At 42.5% G+C, this 20772-nt stretch overlaps 2 protein-coding genes across 6 annotated transcripts; one reads left to right on the top strand and one right to left on the bottom strand.

Moving 5' to 3' along the window:
* Window positions 1–845: 845 nt before the first annotated feature.
* PSMD13 (proteasome 26S subunit, non-ATPase 13) lies at window positions 846–9601 on the bottom strand. The gene is made up of 13 exons (XM_081875574.1): window positions 9388–9601; window positions 8817–8895; window positions 7038–7072; window positions 6848–6903; window positions 6175–6218; window positions 5674–5760; window positions 4078–4249; window positions 3688–3767; window positions 3477–3602; window positions 2877–2939; window positions 2543–2623; window positions 2131–2247; window positions 846–1650 (listed from the first exon to the last, which is right to left on the bottom strand). Exons 1-13 carry the CDS (start codon window positions 9480–9482, stop codon window positions 1555–1557), a joined length of 1131 nt encoding a protein of 376 aa, XP_081731700.1. The 5' UTR covers window positions 9483–9601; the 3' UTR covers window positions 846–1554.
* Window positions 9602–9860: 259 nt separating this feature from the next.
* Window positions 9861–19096, top strand: SIRT3 (sirtuin 3). Of its 5 annotated transcripts, none has more exons than XM_081875540.1 (9): window positions 9861–10165; window positions 10824–10919; window positions 12967–13150; window positions 13530–13712; window positions 14963–15195; window positions 15362–15462; window positions 15717–15878; window positions 17108–17317; window positions 18268–19096. In XM_081875540.1, exons 2-9 carry the CDS (start codon window positions 10844–10846, stop codon window positions 18481–18483), a joined length of 1365 nt encoding a protein of 454 aa, XP_081731666.1. In that variant the 5' UTR covers window positions 9861–10165; window positions 10824–10843; the 3' UTR covers window positions 18484–19096. The 5 variants fall into 5 exon arrangements, 4 of the variants coding, with proteins under 4 accessions (XP_081731666.1, XP_081731668.1, XP_081731667.1 ...); XM_081875542.1 differs by having other exon boundaries at window positions 18344–19096; XR_014159979.1 differs by lacking the exon at window positions 18268–19096 and having other exon boundaries at window positions 15717–16026; window positions 17108–17246.
* The last annotated feature ends 1676 nt before the right edge of the window (window positions 19097–20772 follow it).

The following is a 20772-nucleotide window of genomic DNA, read 5'->3' on the forward strand; positions in this document are numbered from 1 at the left end:
CGCAGTGGCTTGGAAGATCAAGCTGTAAATCTGAAATTCCCCAGTTAAAATCTCATTTCTGCCACAAGCTTGGAGATGGTACAACAGAAAAAGGAGAATATGGTTAAAAGCCGCCTCAATTAAGCAGTCCCTTCTCATGTCTCTCAGGCCCCAATCCTATACACACAGTACATAGTGGGACTTGTTTCTAAGTAAATGTGTTCCACAGATACTTTTCAACCCACTTTAATGTGAAAGCAACAAACAAGCGACACTGACTGTTAGCCTTTTTCTAGGATGTGCCATTCCAGACTGCAGGAGGGGACTAACTTAATGAAATGCCCCTCCAGAAAAGCAAACAAATGCTGCACATAGATAACTAGCAAGTCAGGGTGATGGCTTGACTACAACTCTTTCAAATTTGAAGCTGCTACTGCAGGGTGGAGCAATATAACTGAGAAACCGATTTACCATCTCTAAGAACAAGGTATGCTGTCACTAACAATGGCCTCTACATACTTTTGTTACAGACAGATGCATTATCCCCCTCACAAGGACTAAAAACTGGAATACATAGTACACAGTTAAAATGGACCACTTTGAAACTCAGCTGAATTAGTGGAAATTATATGTTGTAAATGCAGTTGTACAAAAGCACGCAACTATCTGTATCAAAATAATCAGTTAGTCAACCCCACACCTATAAAAGGTTGAGTGATGTGGCTTCATGTCGCACTTTTTGCAATGTTATCAGTTATAAACCAGTGTAACTGAGCAAGGCTTACTCTGGTTTTGGCTTCTTATAATAGGACTGCTGCTCAATTCAAGACTCAGTGTAAAGCATACCAACAGAACTGCGCAAGAGGGAAGGCAGAGAAGTTTATTCCAGCAGTTATTTGACTGCATCACACTTCAGGATAAAACGTTCATAAAAGACAAGAGCAAACCCAAGGAGAGTATAAAAACAAATCCATTAAATTTATGATTTTATTCTTGGAAAACTCATTGATGGGGTTTGAGCAGTTTCCTCTACTGCAAAACAGAGGGAGACTAGGGGAAAGAGGCATTTGTTCTCATTTATGCTGCCTTTGGACTGGCAGGGAGAAAGGTCATGCTCTCCCCCCACGTCCGTCAGAAATGCCCAATGACTGAAGATGGCCCTTCCTTCTTACACCCTAAATGCACAATGGAAGTCCTGCTGCCATCCCACTGCGGAGCTAGTGACCTCCACCCTTTAGCCCATAAGCCCCAAACATCCTCCATTGCGGCAGCCTCACACCAAGACCGATTAATCCACCATGAAGGAGTCCTTATTGCCTTTGGTGGCAGCAGGATGGGAGCTCCCAAGGAGAATGCTAATCAAATGGCTTAGCACGTAGCAGGGAATTCCCGACTCCAAGCACCAAAGGGTTACACAGCAAAGGCCACTTAGTCCTCTGTACAAGCATCAGAAAAGTAGTTCTTTCCCTCCTCCCCTAGCCCCCCTGTTAATAGAATTCAGTACAGAGTCAGTGGTCAGGGCACTGCCAGTTTCAGCAACAGTACAAGACATTCCCTCAGCCAGTGCAAAGTCCTCTATGTCAGGATATCGTGGGCTTGGTGCTCCACCAACATCTCCATGCTCTTCACATCTGTGCACCAGAACTCCAGGCGGTCTTTCATGCCCTTTATCTAGGAAATAAACCCACAAGCACTTTAGGAACTTGGACTCAACGGATACACAATGAATACATAAAGACAAAATAAGGGCCATGAAAGATAAAAAATTTAACCATTCTGCATCAGAATGTCTCCTGCAACAGACTACATTAAAATCCTGTTTTAGAGAAAAGATAAACTGCAATCTCCCAGTGATGTGTCTTATTGGTTTGTCTTAATGACAAGACGTTTTGATAGGGAGATTCAAAGGTGCCAGAAACAAACTAAACATTGTGAAGAAAACTGAATTAAGTCAATTATTCAATGTGTCATAAATTCAACATGTGACCGTATAAAGCTGTTTCTGCACTGAAGTAAAGGAAGACATATAAGTGCAGTGTGATTAATCAAAGAAACCACACCCTTTCTCCTCAGAAAGCTGTTTTTTACTAAGATTCCATGCCATGCTTTAAAAGGAGAGTGCTGCACTGAGATTTCAGCAAGAGTGATTACCTGTTGTAAATCCAGCACCCGTGGTTGGACCCATGTCATGTGAACTCTCTTATCCACTTCATCAATACTGCCTTTCACCAAACCCACTGACAGGGCTTTCATCACTAGCAGCTCCACCTGCAGGAAAAGAAGACCAAGAGTCCCTTACTGGATTTAGAGAAACATATCCAGATGTTTCCACAAAAATCACTGCAACTTACCAGTCTGAGTACTTGCTACAACTCAAAAAGAGGGATTTAACAAGCAGAGAAAGGGAAAATGGCCAAGATCATGGCTGCTGTAAATGCCTATCTGGAAATTTAATTGCATCAATTTTAACAGGGATTATCTGAAATTAAAATGTCTTTGAAAATGGAATGACACAGAGTCCCTGAACATGTTTCCCTCATACAGAACTGCAAATGCAACTCACCTCATTTACAGTGACTTTGGCACTTTTAGCAATCTCTTCAAAAGTGAGTTGCCTGTGGTTAGCTGGTCGGGTGAAGGTCATCTGCAGTCAAGTAAAACTAAAGTTAAAACAAACCTGGGCTTACGTGAAAAAAGAAGTTCCCAACACAGTGATCAGAAAGCCTGATTTCCCCAGCTTTGTTTGCCTCTGTGCAAGACATTATTTGAAAGGTGGACTAGATCTTCAATAGCAATATACTGTATGTTACATTTCAACACAAATAAAAACTTCTGTCCCAAGTGGGAACCACTACAGGGCAGGACCAGATTATATAATTTAGAATTGCTAGACTTACCTCCATGAGGCACAGCAGCTGGATCTTCTGTAGAAGAAGAGCTTCATTTGCAGCCAAGTCTGGCTGTAAGACACAACAGATGAGAACTTTAGTTACTCCAAAAATATTATTGTGTTTTCTTTGATTTAACAAGATGCATGCAACACAGAAAGCGCTCATCATTTCATGCGTCTTGTGTCATGAAACCATAGCCTTAGACCTACCATTGTAAATTGTTCAACAAAAGTGTTTAATTTCTAAATGCAACCGTTAAGACTGTTTAAACCAACATCTCCTCTATGGGAGTGAGAAAATGAATGCTACTACACAGTTCAAGACATCTGGCAATGCATCTGTTTCAGAGCATGGATTTTAAACTGAAGTGGGATGCTTTGGAGTTATTTAGACCTTCTCTGAAGCAGATCCTTCCTGAACTGGCCCGTGTCTCAAGGCTTAAGTACTCTAAAACAGTTAATGGGGGAACTCTGTCCTGTTGCCCCAAGGTTGTTTTTTTGAAGACTCTGAATCTATACCAGCTGTTTTCAGAAGTGCATAAGCTTTGCTTTCCAGTAGCAAGTCAAAGAGGAAGTACTTATTTAATCAGTCAAACCAGCCACCTACCTGCTGCCCCCATGCTGACTTCAAAGCCTGGAATTTTTCCACATTACCACTATTGAAGGCATAAAGCGTGTCAATCAACCATTGCCTGTCAGTGTTCCTCAAAGACTCCAGCACTGGGTGCATAAGCTGAGGATGGAAATAAAGTAGGACATTGAGATATAGTAGCTAGCTTCTGGTTCCTGAACATTTTCACCAATTAAGCTCTACTTACCAGTTCCCCAAAGTTATAGACTCCTTCCCCAAGGAGTCCTGCTAACCCTAAAGTAAAGGCTCTCTCCTGCTGGTCTGCCACTGAAAAGAAGAATGATCTGGGTCAAGCAACAGTCTGAGAGACCACACCCCATTTTAGTACACACACACACACACACACACACACATATATATTCTCTTACGTTCAATAAAAATGTGAGCATTCTATACACAAAGGTACAGTAAATTATTTGTCTTAGGCCTATTTTCCTGAAACTCCAGGTTCCAACAACAATAATCTTGAGGATAATTTCTATTTCCCTCTCTGCACAGTAAATTAAATCCATTTGATACAGGTCTCCACAGCACAAACAAATGCATTTTGTTCAATATGGGAAGAAAAGAGCATTACCTGGGAGATCTTTGACATCTATACAGCCCAGGAACCTTAATGCATCCTTATAATAAGAGGCATGATTCCCAATTGTCTGGTAATACTTGCTGGAGAGATCATAGAAACGGCTGTGAACAGATGTCACACCAGGAAGATTATTCAGCATCTCTTCAACATCCTCAATGGTCTCCTAAAGGGAAAAAGGGTGATACCAATCCTTAAAATCCACATGTATTTTATATACATACACACAAAAGCATGTTACAATACCTTGCCTAACAATTATAACCAATATTTGAAGAGAAAAAAACACACAACTCCAAAGAATGGCGTGATCACATTAACTTAAGGATCAGAACATATTTGTTATTTTATTTTTGCTGGTACTAGGACTTGACCTGCTGAAGTCTCAACTCTGCTGAAGAAACAAATCCACAACTGTATATCCTTGTCTGCTTGAACCCTACAGCTCCTAATAATGGTTTATAAAAAAACGAAACAACCCCCATTATATAAATTTAATATCCTTGTTAACTGCCAAAACAAGTTTCTAAACAGATGTTTACAGGTTCGAAAACCCCTATTCTTTGCTTGTGGCAAACTGATAAACAGCTTTCATTTGTACAAAGTATGAACACATTGCAAGATGTTTATTTAGACTTTTGTGAACAGTTTCTAATGGGCCATGGATTATGTTACTGGATTATACCAGCAAAAGAAATCAAATCAAAAGTGATCTCTGGCCATCAGAATAGAAATAATAATGCCACTTGTCAAAAGCACAAATACCGTTACTGCATACTTAGCATCTTATTTGAACAAAACTCAATACAGTATCTTATCAGAAATACCAACACTTTTGATTATTTAAATTGTATTGTACAGTGGTACCTAGAGTTACAAACGCCTCAGGTTACAAACTCCGCTAACCTGGAAGAGTTACCTTGAGTTGAGAACTTTGCCCCAGGATGAGAACAGAAATCGTGTGCTGGCGGCGCAGCGGCAGCAAGAGGCCCCATTAGCTAAAGCACGCCTCTAGTTAAGAAGAGTTTCAGGTTAAGAATGGACCTTTGGAATGAATTAAGTTTGTAACTAGAGGTACCACTGTACTGCATTTCCAGTAACACAAAGTGGAACACAAGAAGCAGATAGAATTTAGTCTTCTCCACATATCCAGTACTGTGGAGAAGTACCATAGGTCCACAATACTGGTAGATCCTTGTCCAGTACAATGGCAAAGATTTCTGACTCTCAATTGTTTAACAATGGCAACAAAATGCCTCTCCCCCTGCGACAATGAAGAATGCTTGGGGGTAATCAGGAATGGATTTTTGCATGGAAAGAGAGCAAACTCGGCTCAGTTCTAGTACCCAAAACAAATCATGCTGATCAGCACCTGCTCAAACACAAAATGCCCTTCAATTCTAAGTTTATGTCTTTTGCACCTGCCTCCAGCTGACAGCTTTTCAGAGTACCTATAAAGGCCCTCTCCTATGTTAGAAGATAGCTACTAAAAGCTAAGGGCTGCACTCAAAAAATGCAAGAGCCGTCCAATACAGCAAATTCAAAAAAGGTTTTGTTATTATGAACAAGAAAATATGTATTTTGTCTCACCTTTGTGACTTGTAGATCACCAATGTTTAATTTCAGAGCTCCAATGGCAGTTTTACATAGAATCACGGCTTCATCACTGCTTTTCACCTGCAGCCACAATACAAAATGAACGTAATAAAACAGCTATTGTTTCAAATAGCAATGAAACTAGTGTCTGCCAAAGAGAGCGTAAGTAGTTAGCAGTTTTTCCAAATTTGACTGTATAACTATCCTTGATCATTTTCTTACTGGCAATGAAACTGGCTTGTTGGCCAGTTCAGTAGATGTGTTATTAATTTATATTGTGCCTTTCAGGACAAAAGATAGTACACAGAAATTGTAACATAAAACCTATAATTACTTATTTTAAATCAACAGTTTTAAGTCTACACCCCTTTAAAACGAGTGATAAAAACATCAGTAGGCTACAGCAATTAATAAAAACTAGTAACTGCATTGAAAACAATTCCATGCAAGTGGATCAAAGTACTATATAAAGTATTTGTCATATATCATACTTACTTTTTCTCGGGTCTTTTCCAGAAAAGTAAGAGCTACATTAGGATCTAAGGAGGTACAAGCAAGCAATTACATTAAGATTCACATAACCTCTTATTGGATCCTATCACAAAAGTTTTAGAATTGAGGACATGCCTGAATGATATTGTCCTTGGGGAGAGGAGTAGAGGGCTTCAAGGCATGCTTCCTCCCTTCGTTCCGAGAAACAATGAATGACAAAATTTTTGCTCAGACTTCTGGTTTCAAGGTTTTCCTGATTTAATGTCCCAAAGTCAGAGGAGAGCTCGTGTTTCAAAGTAACATGAGATCTCCTGTTTGATCATTCCATTTCTCTCTACACTGAGGGGGAGTGATTGTGCAAGCCAAAAGCCAGCTCCCAGATACTTCCTTGGATCAGTCCCAAGGAGAAACCAGCACCAAAAGAGGCCTTCAGTCTGTCAAACTCCTAGGATTAGATTCTCAAATTCTACATTAATACATCTCTGCTGGCCTTATAGCAAAGTTAAGGAGTATTAATGGCTAGTGTCCACAAAGACTGAAATGTGAATAATTCCCTTTCTCCAAGACTTAGTTCAATCCTTTGTTACTTTCCTAAAGGTCCTATTGTTGGCCTCAGATTCCCCCCCCCAACCAGTTCATAATGAAAGATAGCTATGATAAAATGAAGATGTTTTACCTGTCATCTGCCGTACTACATGAAGAATTATCTCTACAAGGGACAAAGGGTTCACCCTGAAATAAAGAGATGGTAACATGAACAACTGGAGTTTTAATAGCAATTAAGTTTAATAATGAACTTTAGAATTAAAATATTGATCTTAAAATGTAAGGTTTCCCCTAAATTTTAAGTATTTTAAAATCTTTACCTGTGTTCAAACTCACTGATAAAGTTCTCATAAAGCTATAAATCAAAGAAAGAGGTGGTAAGTTTAGCAATACAAGTGTGTTTTGGTTAACAAGTCAAGTTGATCATTAGCACATCTAGGACACTATCTACAGTTTGATTAGTGTGTGTGGAATTCCTTACAATCAATATTAAGCCCCGGGTCAGCACTAGACCACCTTTGTTACAACTCATGCCTTGTCTGGAGCGAGAAACATCAAAACCCAGGTTTGGACAACATGCCAAGCCAAACCATGGGTAATACCAGTAGGCCCAGAGAAAGGGCAAAGCAGATGTGATCTCTCTCCAAGAGCTCATGCATTTACACTAAGCCATGGTTTAGCTTAGGTACGCTGGCTTGCTCATGTCCACAGAATGGAAGATGGCAGGATCCCCAAGGACCTGATCTACAGAGAGCTGGCTTCTGGCACCAGGCCAATTAGCAGACCAACTCTGTGCTACAAAGATGTCTGCAAATTATGTGACATGAAGGCTGTCAACACCAACCCTGCTCTTACCAGTAAAACATTTTATCCTAATATTGAACTGAAATCTATCCCTCTGTAACTGAAACCAGTCAGTCCTGCCCTCTAGGTATAACAAGTATGCGATCATTTCTATGTGGGAGCCTCTATTTCAGCAGTGCTATCATGTGGTGGACTCTGCCTCCTTGGAGGGTTGTAAGCAGAGGTTGGATGGCCATCTGTCATGGATGCGTTAGCTGAGATTTTTCCATTGCAAGGGGTTGGGCTAAATGACTTTTGGGTCCCTTCCTACTTCTATATCCCCTCTCAATCTTCTTTTCCAGACCAAACATATCCAGTTCCTTCAATCTTTCTTGTTTTTCATACAACTGTCTGTCATGCTGTCCTCCTTTAAAGAAACCCTTCATTCATTTAGTATTTTCTAAACTATAATACAGGGTGGGCTGGATCCAGAACTAGTACATCCTCCTCCTGCCATTTTGACATTTGGCTACCCACCTGTTAATCACCCAATGTACTATGAGACCAGGTGATTCAAACTTCAAACCATGGGAGTAGGCACAGACTTATATCTGCCGTTAGTACTGTGGTCCCACAGTACTGCCTGGTTTTTTTAATACGCTTGGGCTTATTTCTGATTTTAGCACTATAGTGCTTAGCACTAAGATAGGAGAAAGGAGATCCCTTATTTCCAGTCTTGACAAACAGCACTTAGACTGGAGATAACAGATTATCCATGCCTGATGTCATATGGTGTCAGATGACTGACAGGTCGGTGTTGTTTGTGCCAAAAATGGCCTGGTGGTCAAAATTCAGAGGACTGGTAGGCATAACTAGGCCTGAGAGCAGAGGTTCCCCACCAATGATTTTATCTGGCAGTTTATCTCTGCAATGTCATCTCATACCATTTTGCATCATCTATTTAGAGTACCAGCATTATACAGTAATTACAAAATGCACCCTTTCACTCCTGGAAAGAATAAAAATGTGATCCCAAATGCAAAAAAAAAAAGTGATACAGAAGTCAACAGAATTTACAAAGCAAAAAAATTAGGACATAAGCTACAAAGCCCTGGAACTGATGTGTTCAGTGGAGTTGCCCTAAATGCCTCATCATTGGCAACGTTTATATTCACAAGAAGCCAGGGGTATACATTTACACTACTCTTAATTTTAATTTTTCTTATTTATGGTAATTCCAAGAATCTTGTGAATTAGAATACAAATAATGCAACCCATCACCATCTCAATGACTTAGGTAAGACTTGGGAGATTACCTTGATGAGTCCATCTCCTTGGGCAAAGCAGGGGTCTTGCACAAAGTCCAGAACCTGAAGGGTCAGCTGGTGCCAGAGTCTGTAAAACATACACACGACAATGGAAATGGCAAAGGACAGGCTGTCAATTTTACAAAATGAGGGCGAGCAAGGGAAGAGTACAGCAGCCAGGAGACCACAGCAAACCCTCAACGGTGTATTTACCCAAATCAAACACGAGTTATATGAACAGAAACCCTTGCACGACACACACATTTTGGCAACCAGGCCAGCGCAGAGCCTCAGTGGAGACGGCCAAGTGCTTAACACTTCCGACCCTGTTGTGCTTATGCCACCTTGGCCCAAGGCAAGCGACGCGTGCCTATCCACCATTTTCCTAAGGCAAGCAGCCTGCCCGCACATCTCGGGAGCGAGGCCCGATGCACCAGCTTCCTGAACGGGGGGGTTGGCCTTCAAGAGCAGGAGACCCCTCTCCAGAAAAAGGCGCAGAGTCGCCCCAGGGAAAACGGCGGAGCGCCCCTTCCCCACCTCCCGCAGGCTCCCCCAGCCGCCCCCCCCCGCCCCGCCTCACTTCTTGTTGTAGAGCTCCTCCAGGCGGTGCCACACGGCGGCCTGGCCGGGCCCCGAGCTTTGGCTCTGCTGCAGGAAACCCGGCACGTCCTTCATGGCGAGGCCGGGACCGGGGAAGCAGCGGGAGACAGAGAGAGCGCTTCACCCTCAGGAGCAGGAGCAGGAGGCCGGGCCACCCAGCCGCCGGAAATGCACACTCACTTCCGGCACCTTCGGCGCGGAGCACGCCGGGTACCGTATTGGCCTCGCTCTGCGCAGCATTGCTTCTCGATCTCGCCCCACGCTCTGCGGGGAGGAGGAGGGGCGAGAGTTCCGGGGGGAGGGCGGGCAGGCCCGCTGGTCGCCATGGCAACGGCCTCCGCTTCGCGAGCGAGCCGGCGAGCTTCTCTCGGGCGCCCCCTGCAGTCGTTGGGTGCCGGTTGCCATGGCGGCCCGCCCCCGCGCGTGATGTGGGGGTGGGGATGCTGACGTCACTCGCCACGAGGAGAATGTCGAGTGTCGCGGCTTCGCGAAATAAAACATTGCCGCCACCGCCTCGCTATACCTGTCGGCGGCAGAGAACATGTTTCCGCCGGGCTGGGGGGGAGCCGCTAGGGCCCCTCCGCGCCGGCCATGAGTGACCTGGACAGGGTCCCTCCGGTTCCTTTTGCTCCCTTTGCTCAGGCGCATCGCCATCGTCGGACGGAGGTTTGGGCAGGGAAGCGTCGCTCTCCCGTTTCTGGCCCCTCCGTCCCTTTCTGCCCAATCTTAGAACTGAGGGAGGTGCGGTTTCCTTTGCTGTAAGTGGCATCTTGCGACGCAAAGAACAAAGTTGTTGCACTCATTGCTGTATATTGGTTTCGGAAATGCTAAAAAGAGTAATATCCTGGATGGGGATGTGTGTCTGAAGCGGGCTTTCCCTTAAAATGAATGAAACACAGAGCTGTGCTTCTTGGGCAATTACGGCAGTTGGAGGCTAGTGGCGCCCCATAAAAAAGCCACTGTGAACGAGATTACACCCAGCGGAACCTACTGCAAAGAAAAAAGCTTTTGCCAGTTCAGAGCAGTATTGTATAACAAGCAGTTTTGTAGCATAATGCCTTAAGTGGTGGTGCAATTTATCTCCAAAAAGCTACTGCAAGGGTGGTGGGGACCGTAAGAGATGGATTTTTAGCATGAGCGGATCTAGGCTCTTCTTTTAGGAACATTAAGGTAAAGAGCTTTTCAGCTGTTCTTTCAGGCTCAAGATCACTGAAAGCAAACAAGAGTGGTGCTTTACCCTACGCTCCACTTCAGATCTTCTGTAACCTTCAGACCACAAATACAACCCAAACAGGAAACTGGCGAGATACAGAGTGATACCAGCCTCCTGCCCACCTGCATGAGTAGAGCCATTAATAAAGGGAAGAACACAGAAGACATAGAAACCTTCCCTTGATTTTTCTTTCTCTGGTGCAGGACTAGGCGGCTGGAGGGAAATGAACTGGAGATTATATTACAGAGTCTCTGCAGGAAAGCATGCACTTTGTGCTGAAAGTTTTCAGAGACCAATAGGTAAGTAACAATCTAATACAGAAGAATACGAATGAACTGGAAGGGGCATATCAGATTTTGGAAGAGTTAGGAGAGCTAAGACCTGGAATGGAAAAGCTTACAGGTACTCAGGGAGATTGTTGGCATATTTAGTATAAATAGGAAAGTTGAATATTGGGAGGATTCTTACAGTGCATCAGACCGTTGGCTGAGCACTCTGACAGACAACTGCTCTCCAAGTTCTCAGGTGGACAGAGGCCTTGGCCCTGCTACCTGAGATAACTAGAGATGCCGGGGACATTGTGCATGGAAAACATACGGTCTACTACTGAGCCAAGGTGTTTCCTCTATGAACCAATTTAGAGTAGGTAATTTTTTACATCTACTGTATCTGTAGAACACTTTTAGCCTGCAGAATGGTTTATAACTCACATCCTCCGAGGAGCCATATGAAGGAAGTGCAGTAAAATGTAACCTCAGACTTTTGCAGTGTATCCCCCTTTATCCCCTTTTGTTGCATACAGTGTGAGTCTCCTTTGGAGCAAAACCCTGTTGCTTTGTCTATACAACTGCATGAGGAGATACTTAGTAATAATTTATGTTCTTCAGCAAATACTAGTCATATATAATACAAGGCTGGGGAACCTTTCCCACTCTCCAGGGCTCCATTTGCCGGGGGAGGAGTAGTCAAGGCCGTACACCTGTAGTGTTTGGGGCCAAGGCCAAAAGAAGGCAGGGTCAAAGCATACATAGACACTCACATCCCATTCACAAACCTACATACATACTGTGGTACCTTGGTTTACAAACTTAATCCATTCCGGAAGTCCATTCTTAAACCGAGGCACACTTTCCCTAATGAGGCCTCCTGCCGGAGGTGCCCTTCCACCATTCAGATTCCGTTCTTAGACCGAGGTAATGTTCACAAACCGCGACACTACTTCCAGTTTTGAGGAATTCGTAAGCCGAATCGTTGGTAAACAGGACTGTTCTTAAACCAAGGTACCACTGTACATAACACGTGCACATATACACACTGTATCAGGCCGCCAGTGTAGTGCCCTCTCTTCACCAGACAGGTTGGTCAATGATCAGGAAGCATCAGAGTCATAGTTCAACAACCTCTGAAGAGCACCACGTTCTGCTTGCATGGCTTCTGTGCTACATGCTGAGAAAGGGACCCCCCTTTCTCCATGCTCAGCCCAGGAACTGCCAATGGGGGAAGAAAGTAATCTCTTCCTTCAGAAGCAACTCAATTAACTTTTGTGCTGCACAGTGTAAAAGGGACTCCTTTTCTCACTGTGCAGGATAAAAATGCACCACACTGCCCATGAAGGAAGGACTGCTCAGCTCAGCTCATGGGCAGCTCAGCAGCAGGACTCAGCCATGTTCCCTCTTCCCCACTACAGAGCAGTAATTTTCAGTAAGCTGAGCAGCACAGGGCAGCGGGAGGTTTTCCTAGAATCATAGAATCATAGAGTTGGAAGAGACCACAAGGGCCATTGAGTCCAACCCCCTGCCAAGCAGGAAACACCATCAGAGCACTCCTGACATATGGTTGTCAAGCCTCTGCTTAAAGACCTCCAAAGAAGGAGACTCCACCACACTCCTTGGCAGCAAATTCCACTGTCGAACAGCTCTTACTGTCAGGAAGTTCTTCCTAATGTTTAGGTGGAATCCTCACCTCACTATGATCTGTTCTCCCTGGGCTACTTCACGGATTGAATATTACAGCTCAGCAGTGGGGCTGGGGGCAGGGCGGAAGGGGGCTGAGTAGATGGATCTGGATGTGGGAAAAGACTGGCAAGCCAAAGGGGAATTCCTGTGGACCACACCTGGATTATGAAGTGAAGGTTCCCTACCCCGAAATAAAGGTTTAATTAACTAAATTAGGGTTAATCATATTGCCCCCACTTTACTTGTGAGTAAGCCTCATTAAATTTAATAGGACTTCTTAGTAGACATCATTGGGATTGCACTGTCAAATGGGTTTTCTATTTCTCAGTGAAATTTCATATAACCAACTATTACAAGCCCTGCATTTGAAAATGGTTGTTATGTTTTATAGGATGGAGGAATTGCTGGATATGTTCCCAGCAACATTATTATGGGAATTTTTCTGGTTCTATGGCCTGCAAAAAACTGCTCCTAACTTCATTGAAACCCACCTTCTTCTTTCCAAATGGAAATCTTTTCTTTCAAAGAACTACAGAAAGCAGAACAGAAAAGATTGCAAATACCTATGGAGTGAGGTATGATATCCTTTCTCCTGCTCATTTTGACTTTGAATTCTGCCACCTTCCTTCACAAAACGTGCTTGGGACGCTTGTATTCATTTGTGTTTCTCTACCTTATCCCATAAGAATATAAGAATCTCCTTGACTTAAAGTGCGCTCCTGGTTCTTCCTTTGCAGCTGTGGCTTCAGTTATTTTTGAATTCAAGCAAAGGAAGTGTTGAGAGCACACTTTAAGTCATACGACACCAGACACAGGACGAGTAAAGCCACATTGTTGAAAACAATGCCAATTCACTGCTAATATGAACTGAGGGAGTTTTCTCCCAGTAATCTCGTTCTGGTGAATGGCATTTGAATGTGTTTCTTTGTAACCCGTTGCATATGTTGCTGGCAGGCCCTTTTCATTATCCACTGCTCTAATGGTATTCTTTGGAGGTGGCAGAGGAAGAAATGATGGTCAAAAGGAGCAGCTCACCCTGAAGGATGTGACAGAACTAATTCAGAAGAAAGAATGCAAGACAGTCGTGGTGATGACTGGAGCAGGGCTCAGCACTCCTAGTGGTATCCCTGATTTCAGGTAACACTCAAACTGCTTGCTCTCTTGACTGTACAGACATTTTCCCTACTCTGTAAAGTCCCCACCTTGTGGAAACTCTTCAGCAGCCACTACACTGCCCAGTCATAGATGGAGCAGCTTCAAGAAGCAGGGCACAGGCAGTAAGAGTGAACCAGGCTCTTTTTTGGAATTGAAGGAAGAGGCTGGTACTGTTGGTGTAACTTTTTTTCCTATCCCAAGATCGCACCAAACAAGGTCCGTTAACAGTATAGTCCCTTAATTCCAAATAAGTCATATCTGGTTTTATGCTACATGGAGGGTGCCACAATAGGTCCTTTAACTATTTAATTTGATTTTCTTGCATCCGAAATTTCCCCTTTTATGGATTGCAACCTATGTTCAAAAACAAATAGTAACAGAATCCAGAGCAAATACACCAGGTGTTGTGCATGAAGTGACAGACACACATTTGTGAACAGAATGCTATTTCACCAGTCACGCACCTCCCCCTCCTTCATGTGGCTTGTCAGCTGCCTTTATTTAATTTTTGAAAGCATTTTGTGAACACTTATGCCTATAACCATTCAGCCGTTGCCTTATTTTTTTAAAAAGAAACTTTTAACAGTTTTCTTTTCAAAAAATAAGGCAGTAAAGTGAAAAACCGCTATTGGGGATTGGAGAGGTATGTTTTAGGTGGCTTTATGCAGTGCCAGCCAGTGTCCAGCGCATTCATCTTCTGCTTTGAACTTTCAGCACATTTCTTTTTTCAGAGAAGGAAGGCATGTTTAATCTGAGTATTTATGTAAAGATCTTTGTTCTCAGGGAAGTGTCACATTTTGCTGTGGTTCTCATTTGCTTGTTTGATCCTGCTATGCTGATAAAGAGTGAAACAATATGCTGCTATATCAAATCAAAACACCCTTACCCTGTTTGAAGTTCTCTTACCAGGCATGCTATCAGCTACCCTCCTTCTCATTTTCGGGTATCATTGTCACAGTGTCTCCTCCCATCTTAAAAGCGCCATTGCTTCTTGAGAGAGGCCTTCACTGCTGAATTCTCCTTTCTGTTCACCAGAAGCTGTTCACATATCAACTGATAGGCCACTTTGGTGGTATGTCTTCTTGACAAACTTGTGATAAAATATTCTTCAACTGTGTTTCCTCATATGTGAATTTACTTCTAACAGGGGTATACCAACACATGGAAAAACCTTTGCAATGGCTTGGTTTCCTGGCATGTTCTGTAGTTTTCTTCCCCTCTTGTCTCCACAGGTCCCCTGGGAGTGGCCTCTACAGTAATCTCCAGCAGTATAATATTCCTTATCCAGAAGCCATATTTGAGCTCAATTACTTTTTCCACAATCCTAAGCCTTTCTTTACATTGGCCAAGGAGTTATACCCTGGCAATTACAGGCCCAACTATGCTCATTACTTTCTCCGACTTCTACTTGACAAAGGGCTCCTTCTGCGTCTGTACACACAGAACATTGATGGGCTGGAGAGAGGTACGTCTCCCCATCCCCTTAATTTGGATCTAAGAAATAAAAACCTAGGCTAATGTTAGAGATACTGCAGCAAACCTTTGGATGGCAGGGAGAGTATTCTCCACTTCCTTTGCGTTGATGGAACGTTTGGGCCGAATTGACCTTAACTCTGAGTTTTGTGTTCTAGTTGCTGGGATTCCTCCAGATAAGCTAGTTGAGGCTCATGGTACATTTGCTTCTGCTACATGCACTGTCTGTCGAAGGTCATACCCTGGTGAAGACTTCAGGGTAAGTAACAGCACAGCAGATACACCACTCCAGGAATATCAAGCATACTTCAGAGGGTGCTGGTTATGTTTGGCTTAGGCACCAAGAATCCTGTTTTGCGGGGTTCACAGGTTTGCTTTTACTTTCATTAATGCTTGGGGTGTTCAATCAATAGTACCAATGGAAAGTGTCCCTTGTAATTTCAAGTGATGTAATGTGTGGCTTATACTGCCTGATTGTGGACTCATATCCTGCTTTCTGTGTTATCATTATAGGAGGATGTGATGGCTGACAAGATCCCCAAGTGCCCTGTGTGTACTGGAATGATCAAACCTGACATTGTTTTTTTTGGAGAGGAGCTCCCTCATCGGTTCTTCTTGCACGTGACAGATTTTCCTATGGCAGACCTGCTCTTTGTCATCGGAACCTCCCTTGAGGTCTGCGCTATCATGAACATGGGAAGACAATGAAAGCTGGGGTATTGAGACAGAGTGGTCGGGGACTCTGGAAAGCAATGCGGATCCAAAGGGAAAGCGAGGGTGGCAATTCAGGGATCAACAAAGTCAAGTGCATCTTGGGAAATGTGTAAGAAGGATTTATAAATAGCTCGGGAAGCATAGATTGCCAAAATCGAAGAAATGATTTTGTGTATCTAGTGATGTAGGGAGAGGCAGAATCAATGTTGTTGTCTCTCAGTGGCAGGGCAGAAGTAAATGTGCCTTAAGCATAGACATATGACAAGACAGTCTTTACTAAATATTGTTGTGTACAAAGTCAGGAATATTGGAAATGCAAGCAGTTTTTCCTCTGTGACATTATCCCAGCACACACAATAGAAATGTTAACATGCACATTGCCCCATCAGCAACTGTGTTAGCAGTGGAAAGGGAGAGCAATATGGACTCAATCACCTGTACTGTAGGGATCAATGATGAATCAGTACACCCCATTTCCTAAATAAGAAGCATGTAGATTTCCATAGCTGCTGTTCAAATGCTCTGCATTAATTGAGGGTGAATAGCTGATACAGTGTATGGCCAAGGGCAGGGGTCAGCAAACTTTTTCAGCAGGGGCCTGCTCCCCTGTCCCTCAGACCTTCTGGGGGGCCAGACTGTTTTTTTTCGGGGGGGGGATGAACAAATTCCTATGTCTCACAAATAACCCAGAGATGCATTTTAAATAAAAGCACACATAACCCAGAGATGCATTTTAAATAAAAGCACACATTCTACTGATTCCCTACCCATGGCCAGGGTATGCACCCTGAAATAGGAAGGCTTTCAAATATTAGATTAGCTACAAACTCACTGGATGGCCGTGAGCAAGTCATTTTCTTACAAGCCTCAGCTGTACTTTCACTTAGGACTTATATTGCTAACCTACCTACTTGACTTGTTGAAAGGATAACCTGAAATAATCTTAAGTTTGAATTGCTTCAAGTGGGCATTTAGGAGAACCACTGTACAATAGGTAACATATTTCCTTTTTGTTAGCAGGTTCTCATTTACACTACCACATAGCCCTCTTCATTAACCAGTATTTGGGTGCATTATTACAGTTGTTCGATAGATCAATAGATCTCAAGGTGTTATGAATTTCTGTTGAGCTATGACTTTCAATTTGGAGCAGAATATGCAGCCTTTTCCTTTTGGTGTTTGGATTTTAGGTGGAGCCATTTGCCAGTCTAGTTTATGCAATTCGTAGCTCTGTTCCACGTGTGCTGATCAATCGGGAATTGGTGGGACCATTCGCTCATCAGCCACAGCACAGTGACGTGGCTGAACTGGGAGATGTCATCATTGGAGTAGAAAAAGTAGTGGAACTGTTGGGCTGGAAGGAGGAGTTGCAAGAATTAATGAAGAAGGAAAAAGAAAAGGTATGAAAGTTTGAGTTGAGAAGCTTTTATTCTCCCACGCCATTTCACTTGCAGAATCTCTCATGAGTACAAACATTGCAGGAATTCTGAAAACAGCAGTTAATCACCTGTCTTGACATAATATGACCTGTACAAGATGGGGGGGGGTATCTGGCATGCCAGTAGTACACGTGAAAAGGTTCTAGAGGTCTTGGTAGACCACAAGTTTAACATGAATCAACAGTGTGATACAGCAGCAAAAAAGCTAATGCTATTCTAGGCTGCATTAACAGAAGTATTATGTCCAGATCAAGGGAAGTAATGATATCGCTCTATTCTGTCTTGGTCAGACCACACTTTGGCACTGTGTCCAGTTCTGGGTGCCACAATTTAAAAAGGATATTGACAAGCTGGAACATGTGCAGAGAAGGTTGACCAAGATGATCAGGGGTCTTGGAGACCAAACCTCATGAGGAATGGTTGAGGGAGTTTTTTTCTCCTGTTCTGGAGGGTAGGACCCAAACAAAAGGCTTCAAGTTACATGACAGGAGATTCTTAGTAAACATCAGGAAGACCTTTTTAACTGCAAGAGCTGTTTGACAGTGGAAGGGGCTTCCTTGGAAGGTGGTGGACTCTCCTTCATTGGAGGTTTTTAAGCAGAGGTTGGATGGCCATATGTCATGAATTACGATTTGATTATTATTAATTTTGTATACCACCCTTCATCTGAAGATCTCGGGGAGGTAAACAGCATAAAAATACAAAATAAGAACAAATCAAATGAATAACCCCTCCCAAAACAATGGACTAGATGAGTCCCTTCCAACTCTACAGTTCTGTGATTCTGTGATGTTAGAATTAATGGCATTTTCCTATGTACTTGTTGTATTCTTACAACTCAACAGTGATATGCTTTCATTTAACTGTAAACGAATCATTTCCTTCTCTGTGTTGTTGCTTTTTCACTTTAGTCAGTATCAGCTGTTGAATGGATGGACTTTGGAACAAGCAAGCTTCATAGACAAATAATGTTCTTTCTATTTTTAGCTGGATGCAAAAGACAAATAGGAAATCTGACCCCTGCTGTTGGAAATGATGTTTACCTCCTAAAGGACTGTTCACTACAGCCAAAGGTTACAGCAATAAGAGCAGAGAACTGGAGGAAAATATGCTCTCCACTGTGCTAGCACCCAGTAGGTTAGAAGAACTAAAAATCATTCAGAGAGTCTAGTTGCACATGGATGTCCTCTGAAGGATCTTGGGAGATGATCAAATGGCAGGTTGTGAATTTGCTTTTGCGTAAGAGGCTCTAGATACCAGAGTGGAAGATGAAGATGTACATTATAGCTGCTACTTCTCATTAAACTTCACCTCTTAAGCTGTTTCTCCAAACAAACTCTTCAAATGTTTTCTAAACCATCATAGATCTTGTGGTGTTGCACTAGTAGCTTTAGCTGCAATAGCATTCATCACAGTTATGCTGAATCTGACATTGTACCAACTTGTGAAAGAATTTGGATTAGGCCAACTTTAATAACTAAGCTTAGAAGTTTGACTGTTCAGTCAGTGTGTCTTCTGCTGTAGCTTCCGTGAAGATCAATCTGAAAGCTGATATTCTAAAAATAATTTGATGTATTAATATTCGGTGTATCATTTATGTAACATGAAAAGATAAGGTTTGTGTAACTACAATTTTAGCAAGGACAACAATGAAAAGTGTAGTGAAGCTGCTGTTTGAACTTGAATAAACACTTATTGAGTGGCAATAATTAGTGAAAATAAAAGCATGTTTCAGCAGTCTCAATATTCTGTCTGCAGATTTCTCAGTATTTAAATTCTAAACTTGTATTTTCTGTCCTTGAATTCATTTAATGGGGAAAAAAGTATTGTGGGCATCATTCACACAATTGTCCGACATTTTTCTGGGTGTTATTCAGCATCTTTGAATGACAGGCTTTTATCTGTTTAAAAGAGATGCTGGGCTTCTGGGTTTCTTCTTTCATTATGTCCTTGTTGACAAAGAGATGAAAGGAAGCTCTGGGTGGTTCGAACAGTGTTATTTGTAGTGTTACTCTGAATTAACATTGAAATTGTGGAACCTATTAAATCTAGTACTGCTACTTTATGAACTTCAAATCACCATGAAGATGCAAGCACCACTTTGTACATGTCAAGTGTGTGTAGCTTAATATTAACTTTGTGGTTGTGCCATCCAATAACCATGTACGCCAAGGATTACCCTCTGCTTTTAGGAATTGTGACTAGTTTGCTCCCCCAATTTGAAGAACTCTACTTATTTCTCTCCAATTACAATCAACCTCAGAGGCTGGATCCCCCCGCCCCCAAGCTCTATTTTTGGCAAGGCCGTTTTTGCAAAGAGCTGATAATTTGAATGTGCTAACAGATTTGTTTATATGAATGTGTGAGTCAAATATTGGATTGGAAAGCTTTTGAATTTAGGATAAGCCATTCAAATGAGACATTTTGATCACCAGCCCTGCTAAAGTGTGTGTGTGTGTGTGTGTGTGTGTGTGTGTTTGCTATATACTGTCACTTCTTGCTTGCCTTTTCTCCAAACTAAAAACGCTGCAACATTTCCTTACATGCAATATTGTTTTTGAGGTGAGGCAACCAGGACAGTACAGTACACAGTATTTAAAATGTTGTTGCACCCAAGATTTGTATAATAGCAGTTTTATTTTCAGCTCCTTTCCTAATGCTCTCTAGCATGGAATTTGCCTTTTTCACAGCTGCAGCACAGTGGAGCAGCATCTTCCATGGAGCCATACACTTCAACCCCAAGATGTTCCTGGTCACTTTTAGTTTAGAACCCATGAGCATACACATGAAGTTAATTTGACTTTTTGGTCCTGATATACATCATTTTACACTTGCTTCCACTGAATTGCTTTTGCCCTTTCATTCAGTTTGGAGAATCGTTTTGGAATTCTTCATAATCTTTGTTTTAATGACCCTGAACAATTTTATTTTAATGACAAATTAAAGACAAAAGGAATATCAGTGGCCATAAGGCATGATGGCTACATGAACAACAGGGGAAGGCTTGGTTGTGGGCTTCCTGCAAGTGCCTGATGATCACTCTGGGAAACAGGATACTAGGCAGACCTTTGGTCTGATGTGCAGACCTTCAATTAGTTTCATTGTGTTGAAACGTAAGTGATTAATAACCTTTTAACTATATATTAGGAGGATGGGGTATGCAGAAGAGTCATAATTACACTCAATGTTAGTTTGTGGAGATAACCCTAAGTTTCCAACATTTTCAGAGGCAGCTAGAAGATCATCCAGTCCGATGCAATGGGCGGGATACTCCACATATGTTATCACTACAGATTGACTGATAAGACACCAACGGCCTCAGTGAGGTTTAGTTTGTTGAAAGCACAGAAAGTTCCACCGCTCACCCACATGGCATTGTGCTTGAGTACAACACTACTATAACTGGACTCCTTCCA

The sequence above is a fragment of the Podarcis erhardii genome (genome assembly GCF_964252035.2).
Source record: "Podarcis erhardii genome assembly, chromosome: 1".
Lineage (NCBI taxonomy): Eukaryota > Metazoa > Chordata > Lepidosauria > Squamata > Lacertidae > Podarcis > Podarcis erhardii.